Source organism: Pundamilia nyererei, unplaced genomic scaffold, assembly GCF_000239375.1.
Source record: "Pundamilia nyererei isolate P.nyererei 1_Seehausen unplaced genomic scaffold, PunNye1.0 scaffold00090, whole genome shotgun sequence".
NCBI lineage: Eukaryota > Metazoa > Chordata > Actinopteri > Cichliformes > Cichlidae > Pundamilia > Pundamilia nyererei.
In genome coordinates, this window is record NW_005187491.1 from 1,573,929 (window position 1) to 1,583,787 (window position 9,859).

General features: G+C 41.5%; 1 protein-coding gene across 6 annotated transcripts in view; it reads left to right on the top strand.

Annotated features, from left to right (window-relative positions):
- The window catches only part of sema6cb (semaphorin 6Cb), a 146,238-nt gene that overhangs the window by 101,939 nt on the left and 34,440 nt on the right, over nt 1–9,859 (top strand). For all 6 annotated transcript variants that reach the window (XM_005739218.1, XM_005739222.1, XM_005739223.1 and 3 more), the window contains 6 exons: nt 762–850; nt 1,029–1,246; nt 2,260–2,391; nt 2,662–2,817; nt 4,949–5,125; nt 5,573–5,710. In XM_005739218.1, coding sequence (XP_005739275.1) covers nt 762–850; nt 1,029–1,246; nt 2,260–2,391; nt 2,662–2,817; nt 4,949–5,125; nt 5,573–5,710 — 910 coding nt within the window. The remainder of the gene's footprint in view (nt 1–761; nt 851–1,028; nt 1,247–2,259; nt 2,392–2,661; nt 2,818–4,948; nt 5,126–5,572; nt 5,711–9,859) is intronic.

Here is a 9,859-nt window from a genome sequence, read left to right on the forward strand (position 1 = left end):
CGAGCCGTTACAAATAATTAATAAACATCAGTTTCATTTGTCAAAATCTCCCCTTTAGTTTTTATTGGCACTGATACCAACAAATATTTTGTCACTTAATGAGGGTATTTTTCACTTCATCGCAGATGTGAGTAGCCTCATCCAGTGAAGTGAAAAAGATGGCTAGAGTATCTTGACTTGTTATGTGTCACTTTCTTTATGCATTTAATTTCATCTGATTTCAAAAGGGAGGAAAGAAACAATCACTTTTCCTCATCTGGGAGGAAAACGGAGCCGAATCAACCTTCCAGTAATAAGAATGTTTGATTGTTATCATCACAATAATTGGCAATTAATTTGGCGTTAATTGTTTTAGCTATATTATCTTTATGTGCAATAGATTATTTTTTTTATCCTCGTTAACAGCGCTGAGCGAGTGGGGTCGTTTCAGTAAAGCAATTGCTTGTGACAAGATAGAAATGGCAAAGTAAGCTGTATTCAGAGTTGTAGAAAGTGCTGTTGCAGAATGTTTTAAGTTATCTTTATTTCACTACTGATGCAGGACTATCTCTGCTATTTCACCCGAATAAGGATCTGTTATTGGAAGAATTGGAAGGACATTTTTCTCTGCTAAAATTTGGATTTTCCATTTTAGAGCTCAGGCATTTCACATTTATCTACGATTTATAAACCAAATTGAACATCTGTGTTTACCAGCTCCACGTCCAGCCTGTCATACTGGAAATAAGTCATCATTACCATTTTTTTCTTGTCCTCTACAGAGCCCCATTTCCTCCATGCCATTGAGTATGGGAACTACGTGTACTTCTTCTTCAGCGAGATCGCAGTGGAGTACACCACTCTTGGCAAGGTGAGGTACTCATTTCAGAGCAGACACTCCACAAATTTGTGTTGTGTGTTGTTTAAGCTTGTTGTCGTTTCTGCTCGAAGTCAACATGCAGAGCACATTCCTGACTGCTGTTCAGTATTCCGTGTCGGCTGCGTCTGAGTGTAGTGATTATAAATGATTTCCACTCCTGTCCCCTCAGGTGGTTTTCTCAAGGGTTGCACGTGTTTGTAAGAACGACAATGGGGGCTCCCCGAGGGTGCTGGAACGTTACTGGACATCATTTCTTAAAGCTCGGCTGAACTGTTCTGTTCCTGGTGATTCTTTTTTCTACTTTGATGTTCTCCAGTCTCTCACCAATGTACTCCAGATTAACCACCGGCCGACTGTGCTCGGAGTCTTCACCACACAGGCAAATAGGTTGGCATTTTTTCATGTTTTTTTCAAGGTAAAGATGAAATTGAAATGTCCATGTTATAGTTAGTTAGTAGCTAGTGTGATAATTTCTCTCTAGTCACGTTTGTTTAAACCTCTTTTACGTGATCTGCAAATTTGACCTGTTAACAATGAAATGTTACAGAATTCGATAAACAAAAACATCTTCGCTAAAGTTAATCCAGAAAATGTTTGTTTTCTGCGATGTAACTTACTTGTAAGGTACTACATGAGCGGTATCTCAGATGCTATCACTAGTAATATTTTTTTTCACTTTTCTGCGTCTTCTGAAACGGCGCTGAGCCAAAATAGCAATTTACACTATTCTGATGCACTTTTTGGCTTTCAGTGAATGTCATTGACAAACAGGAAGCAGTTCCCTATCATGCTCTGCAGGTCTAAACTCTTACAGACATCACCCAGCAGAGTTGTTTGTGGCAGACACAAATGTTCAAATCAGTCTGATCGGGTATTAAACTGAGTTTAAGCAGCCAGCTTTTTCTAATTGAGAATAGATCAGTTATATGTTCTGCCCCCTGCGCTCTGCTGGAGCCTCACTATTCTCTGACAGAGAAAACTTTTGTTTTTGCGAGAAAGAGCAACATCTGATAATATCACAACGTGATTTTCATGATTGTCTGGAGTTCATATGTCAAAGCAGCTGGGAGGATCAAAGTCATTCACTGCTTTCCATGAAAACATACAGTACAAGCTATTAGTATGTAATTCTGGATGGATGCATTTTTAACTTCTGCAATATGGAGACTGTTCTGTTTTTTTTCCTTGTATCGTATCTACACTGTAGAGGGTTAGAAAGAGGTAAGAATATTTGACATATACTAGAAGTAGTAAAGACGAGCACAGACAGAGCAATCAAAAATCATATTTCTGGCCACTTGTGACAGGAAGTCAGTGGGCTGAATTCTTGTCTTTAGTTGGTGAATTCCAGACTTTTGTCTTGCTCTTTGTAAAGTCTTCTTTTGGGGTCCTTTTAACAGCATCACTGGCTCAGCAGTCTGTGCTTTCTACATGGATGACATAGAGAAGGCCTTCAGTGGTAAATTTAAAGAGCAGAAGAATAGTGAGTCAGCCTGGACACCTGTTCCAGAGGAGCAAGTCCCAAAACCAAGGTGAGAGACTCATCTTTAAATAGAAACTGTCACTTTCCTAGAACATTTTTTTCTGCTTTTGACAACAGAGCTTTTGCAGCTGTTGCTGTTATTGTTCTGCACAGACATCTCTTAAAAAAAGGCAGCCACACAAGGCACCTGTTTTTTCCTCCTGCTCCTCCCAAAAACAAACAGCTGCCAGTGTTTTTACATCTGCCTGTGGAACCAGATTTATGTCTAATGCTTTTTTTTTTTTTTCTCTCTCTCTCTCGCTCTGCTGTTGTCGTGCAGGCCAGGCTGCTGCGCTGGCGAGGGATCAGCCGCCGCCTACAAGTCATCCACCAATTTCCCTGACGAAACTCTGACTTTCATCAAGTCTTATCCGCTCATGGATGAGTCCGTCCCCTCCGTCAACGACCGACCCTTTTTCACCCGCACCACCAGCAGGTAGAAGATGTTTCAATAAGAGAACAGATGGAAAGGATTATGAAAAATATTTTTGTTAAATTACCTTCAGTCACTTTCTGATGGCAGTATATGCACTTGGAATTCACTAACAAAAGGCAGTTGGCACCTGCCAGCATCTGCACAAACTTGTGAAGTGTTGAGTTAAGAATTACATTCTCCTACAGACTAAAGACATGTATGTTATGTTAACTGGTGGCTCTAAATGACCATAGATGTAGATGTGAGAGAGTGGTTGTGTGTTTATGTTAATGTGTGCTTTAACAGACGGGCGAGTTGTCCAAGGTGCTACTCCACCTCGGTTAAAACAGACAATAGGTTTAGCGTTGCAGGTCTATCAGACAGCTGAGAATTACAAAGAAATGCCTGCTATAATTATTTAAACAATAAAAACTGGTGACATTTAAAGGAGGACTTGCATAAGCTCTTTGGTTTCATTTCCTGTACTTAGTGCATCAACACCTGGAAAACAAATGCAAAGTTATTCCTCAAGACCTCTCAAATGGTCAGGTATTTTTTGGTGAACGTTGTCATTAGATCACATTTAAAATCATTACCGTGAGTGTTGCTGTTCAGAACATGGCTGCAGTTATAAAACAGACCTTTAGGAGAAAATGCCAGGATTATTTCTTTGGTACTTTAGTGGCTGTTTGCCTTCACAGCATCATGTACCAGCAGTGTTTTTCTTGCAACCGTGATTGGTATTGATGAGTGACCTCAAGTGGAACACACTACCTTGCTTGCCATTAAAGCACATTGAATTTTTTTCAACACTGGATTTACATCAAACATGAAGGGGGCACAAGGAGAGGACTTGTCTGTAGGGCTGGCCTAGCTCCACAGCCCACCTGTCAAAGGGAGGACGTCATTGTTGTGTGTGTGTGTGTGTGTGTGTGTTGTGATATTTGAGAGTCCACTCATACCAGATGACGATGCAGTGAATGTTCAATTGGTGAAAAGTGTCACAAGTGTTTCACGCAGTAGCTCACAAACCTCAGACATGTATGTACTCACAGCGGATACATATCACCGATTCAACTTACAACCGCAGGCACAGTCTCATAGTATACAGGAGCCTTGTCCACGCCTGCTGAAACAGAGCCAGGCTGACAGCCAGCCAGACACTGCAGTGGCTCCACACTGGGGAAACATGCACCGCTTCACATCTGGCGCCAAAAACATCACATCTGCTTCGCCTATCCCCAGAGTGATGCTAGATAAATGAAATCTAACCAGAAGCGCATCACGCGCTATTGCCGAGTCATTGCGGGGACGTGCCCGTCAAGTTCATGTGGGTAAACACACCAGCCTCTGTGGGACCATCTGGGAGGCACTGAGGGAGAAGTGAGGGCACAGAAGTTGCTGCGGGTGTCCTTTTTATAAGAATCTAGAAGCACTGCAATGCCAAAGAAATTATTAGAGGAAGTTTGTTTGTTTAAATCCCCGGGCCAGAGAATGGAAATACAGCAGAGAAAATGAATGAGTTAAGCCTATCCACCTCTCAGCCACCACTGGACTCAAGGTGCCCTTCAGCACAGCTTTTAATCCTCACCTGCTCCAGTGGAGCCAACAGTAGACAGCTGTGGTGACACTGGGCACCTCCCAGGTGTAACTGCGAGAAGCTGGATGAATATGAAGCAGGGTGGCACTCCAAATAAAGCAGCGTGTTGCTGGACTTTCACACAAATACAACCAGAAAATAGAAAACCGGGCCTCTGTGCAAGACTGCATAGAAAAGTGGCTCAACAACACAAAGAATGGATCGATTGAATGGCTCTGGGTGGGCGGATAGATGGATAGATGAATTGATAGGATGAAGGCTTTAAAAGATGTAGGCGATGAAGGAAGGGGATGGTGGGTTGGTAGATGAAGTGACTGATTTTATACTGATGCTTTATACAATGAGCTTAGTACTCACCCACTGTTTGTTTTGTTTACCACTGAAACTCTACTTTCATAAAACAAAGAAGCAATAATAAGATGCTAACCAGAGCATTTGGTGTTGTTGACGCCCACAAATTTATGCAAGCAAGTGACATGACAGCTTAAATTTAGATGATCTTCAGTGTAGATGTAAGTCGCTTTGTCTTGTTGTCTTGTTTTTTTAATGCAGGTTCAAGTTGACTCAGATTGCAGTGGATACATCTGCAGGGCCATATAAGAACTACACGGTAGTCTTCCTCGGGTCAGATAATGGCCATGTGCTGAAGATCCTGGCCAGCACTGAGGGAGCCAACGCATCTTTCAGCACCCAGCTCCTGGAGGACCTTGATGTCTATAACCCTAACAAGTGAGACAAAGTCTATTATGTGTCGTGTTGCTTCTGTATTAAACGATGCGTGTTCTTGTAATTGTCTCTTTGGTTTATTCCTCTCTCTCTTTTCATTTCTTTTGCTTTCTCTGTACTTTACTTAGCACATCTCTGTTCTTTTCCTTCTCTGTTGCTTGTTCTCCTCCTCTCCTTGTTCTGCCTTGATCTGTCCTGCCCACCCACTCTTTGGTCTATTGTAACACTTTGCATCACCCTGTACAGCTGGAGGGGATGCTTTTTTTTCCCCATGTATTCTTTTGTTTTCTTGCTGCACAGCTTGAAAAATCTATCTGCATGGAGTTTGATTCACAGTCGGCTTTCTGTATAATTTTCAGACTGAACCAGCCGTGTACAGCGCTGATTTTAAAAATGAAACGAAATACAAAATGCCTGATTGTGACAGTTGGTGTTTTTCCGTGTTCCCAGGTGCAATGTGCAGGGGGAGGATAGGAGGGTCCTGGGGCTTGAGTTGGACCGGGATCATCATGCGTTGTTTGTGGCGTTCTCAAGCTGCGTGATCCGTGTGCCGCTGAGCCGCTGCTCTGAGTACAGCCACTGCAAGAAGTGAGTCAACTATACAGTAAAGCATTATCGCCACCAGAGTTTGGACAGAATATTATGCATATTCTGTATAAAATTTTTGATACTGATCAGTATATTTTGTTTAAGTGAAAGGTCCGAAAACTGTGCAGTACCTCAGAAACCATGCATGGGTTTTTTCTTTTCTCGTTTTGTGCCACAAAGAAAATGACACTAACTGATCCAGGTAAATCAAGTGAAGTAAGATCAGTTTCCCTTAAAGCTGCCAGTTTAGCAAATGCATCCACTCACAATGCTTTTATAGGCTTTCGAATAGAGTACTGTACCATAAAGCAGATGTTGGACTATTATTTCCCCAATTCTTAGAGTTGGACCACTTTTTCAAATAAGTACTATGAAGTTATTTGTGGTGTTGGCAGGTAAGTGACCATAGGAAAAAAATGAAAGGTTATTGAGCCCATTAGCAATTTCGTATGCCTTCTACATTGGAAATTCTGTGTTGAAAGGTTGGACATTTTCGTAAGCTCAAGTTGTCAGATTGCTGTCTGATCTTCATGTTTGAGTATACGTGGTCCATTGTTTATACAGCTGTAATAAGGAGCATTTGCATGTGCGAAAGCATGCACAAATGTTAACTGGCAAATTCGAATTTGAAATGCAAGCATACACGCCCCAAATGTAGTCCTATTAAAGATATTTTTTGCAGCTGTTTTTGTTTGTTTTAGATTTTGGAGTGTGTTTATACTGTACGCTGGCAAGAAACTAGATTATCCACAGAAATCAGAAAACACATTTGCATGCATTATAAAAGTGTGTGTGCATGTGGAAAGTCAGTAATAAGATTTCTCCACTTGCTTCGACATTGTTTTGAGGGAACAAATGGTGCTCCTTTCTTGATTTTCCCTGTATTGAGAGAGCATAACTTTTGCTTTAGCGTTTGATGTTTCAGATGTCAAACGTTCACCGGTACAAAATTACGTATACCCTTTCATCATTTTGTTCCCTGTCTTGCACGTGTGTAGCCGATGTTTAAAAGGCTGATTGCGTTTACGGCCAAGAAATCAACCATTTTAGGAGAACAGCAGGGAAAAGCTTTAAGCCCTCCACCTGAACTTTAGAGACTGCTTTTACATGAAGTTATTATCGGAGTATTAGGTTACCGCAGAATGGCGAAAAAGAATGTAAAACACATGATGTAAGTATTTCACCTATGTTACTTTCATGTATTACTTTTAGGAAAGGTGTGGTTACATCATTGGTCCGCACAGATCTGCTGTTTTTATCTGCTGCGATTTTCATCTCTGTTTGAACAGAAGCTTCACTGAATGTTTATGCTGCATGCTTCAGGTCGTCGTTTATCTGCCCCGGTCCCATTGCATTGAGTCAGTTTTGCTTTTATCCGTTTCTAAGTTTTCCAACTTGGCTTATATTAAAAAACTTTTCTTTGTAATTTTTCAGGGGTTTACTCCAAGTTCACATTGCTTACCATTGCTCAAACACAGCCCGTTGTATTCTGTAATTTATTAAACAGGCCAAAGTAAAAGCTTTTGTGAAGGAACACGCTTATAAGCAGAGCACAGCAACAGCTTCAAGTATCCTGCTTTGCCAAACTACATTATAGCCTCAGCTAATGTAGTTGCTCCTCAGCTTCAAGGTCTATTTTTGGTGCTGTGAGGAATGTTGGCCCCTTATAACTCCCCCCTGTTCTCAGCCCCTTCAACCCAGAGGAAGGATTTCTCCTCAGCTACCCCAAGGAATGCATATACCCCCATAGCATGCAAACCCCTCATTGCAAAGGCCTGGAGAAGCTCTCAACATCATTTAGTCATAAATTGCATCCAGCTGATTGGCTGAGAGCCAGTAATGTTGGTCACTGCTTTCTTTTCCTGATGTTGTAAGGGAGAGAAAAAGGAAAAGAAGGAGCAGAAAGAAAATGGATAGGGCCTGTCTTACTTGAGCTCGTGGCCTTGCTGCATCCACAGATCCTTTCTAGAGACTTACAGCTACAGCACACCTCATCCTGGGATTAGCGTCCCCCATAAGCAGCATCACCACTGGCCAGGAGGTCAGATTTCAGCCACAATATCCTCCTTTACCACACCGCTGAAACAATCTCCCTCTAGATGAGATTTACTCCATCTCTCTCGTGTCTGCTTCCATTTTCTCTCACTCTTGGCTTGTTTCTCTCTCTCGCTCACTAAAACCAGTACCGTCAGGTTTGTTTTCTCACTCGAGGCCCTGCTGCCAATATTAGGTTTCAGAAAACGCTCTGTTTTGAAGAGCAGCAGAGAACTGGATGAAATGGGAATTTTAATAAAACAGTATAATAAAGGGGCAGAGGAGGCCCCAAACCCTCAAAGTCTTTAGATCCAAGGATTTTCAGCTCGCTTGTCTATTTTCTTTCTTTATTTATTTTTTAATATGAACTGGTTCAACTTGCTCATATTGTTATTCAGGACTGCTCTTAAATAAATGTATATCAATTGATGCTGTCACATACAGGGTACTGTTAATTAACTGAAGATGTAATGCCTCAAAGGGTAATTCCAGGTTGTTAAAACTTGGCTTGTATTTTTATAGCATTGGCTGTATTTTCTGTAACCTATGATGATCTTGTATTGTATCAAAGTTATTGCTGATATCCGGGAAGATTGCAAGTCTATAATAACATCCGAAAGGTGCCAGACACATGAGCAGTCAGGTTAATAGAAAGGCTTTAAATCAGACAGTCTAATCCTCCAAACAAGTCTCGCACATTAAACAACAAAACACACTGTAATTGCTCAGCAGAATAACACTTATAAGCCCATTCTTATTTCAGAACCTCATTTTTTTTCTTGTATAAGGTTAGAGAATAATGATAGTCGTTGTTGAACTATAGCTATGACTGCCAGTGGGAGGCAGTAAGCAGTCTCCTGTAATAAATTATCCTTTTTGCACTTCTTATGGGTAAGAGACACGTGAGTATTTTAACTTCAGCATAAATATATAATATGTACATTTGGTCTGGAGCTAATGTTCATCTTGGTTAAGAAGTTCATTTGACTTGAAATATAGTGTTTTCCAAAACTGTGTCGCAGTCAGTACAAAAGGTCAAAGTTGAACTGTAATGGATATGTTAACAATACAGGGCCCTATTTTTTTTCTTACAGGTAATCTGAAGAAACTGTTGTACATGTGGTACAAGGAGCTTTGAAAGGAAAGTGCATGGACTTCTTTTGTTTTCCTTGAAGATGTTTCATCTCTCATCCGAGAAGCTTCTTCAGTTCTAAGAGCAACTGCTGGAGAGTCCCAGATTTTAAGTCCTATGGGGTGTCCCCCAAGAGGGCCATGGACCCCCTGTTGATCCTCTAACTAATCACACGAGTGAAGGTGTGAAAACGGGTGTGTGTCACCTTCACCCAGGGTTTTGGGTGAACCCACTGTGAAGTCTAGCCCCACCCTATCATGTGATTTCCTGAGGTCAAAAGGCCCAGGATGTGAGTGGGAGTGGTTAAGGCATCTGAGCAGGGATCTCAAAACTGGATTATAGATGGCAGACAGGTGTCGTAAGCCATCGCCTCTGTTCAAAGATGGTCGTTCACAGTGGACACAGATGGCTTCTTTCACTCCTCTTTCAAACCATCAGTCTTCTCTGTCCAAAATGTGAACACTGACATCCTCGATATCGCCTCGATAATAGAAGTCAAAGAGGTCCATGAGCCTCTTGGGGACACTCCCGTAGGGCTTAAAATCTGGGACTCTCCACCAATTGCTCCTAGAACTGAAGAAGCTTCTCGGATGAGAGGTGAAAGGTCTTCAAGAAACTTAAAGAAGTCCAGACGCTTCCTTTCCAAGCTCCTTAGACTACATCACCTGGATGAGAACCTTCACAGACATGTTGTCCATGTGATGAAACCACATTTGCAAATGTTAAGCAGCATAGTAACTATTCAGAATGGTTAATATTACCTTTTAGTTTTCCATCAAGCAAATATACGTAATCCTTAAATAGTTGTTCACCAGTGACATATCATATCTGAAATCCTTTCCACTCAGTATTTTGTTATTCTCAAAATTTTGGCTGCATAACAGCTGGAAGTCATGAGGCTCAGCCTTGGAGGCCCTCGGCAGCTAATGGATGCCCCATACGCACATACACACACACACACACACACACACACACACACACAC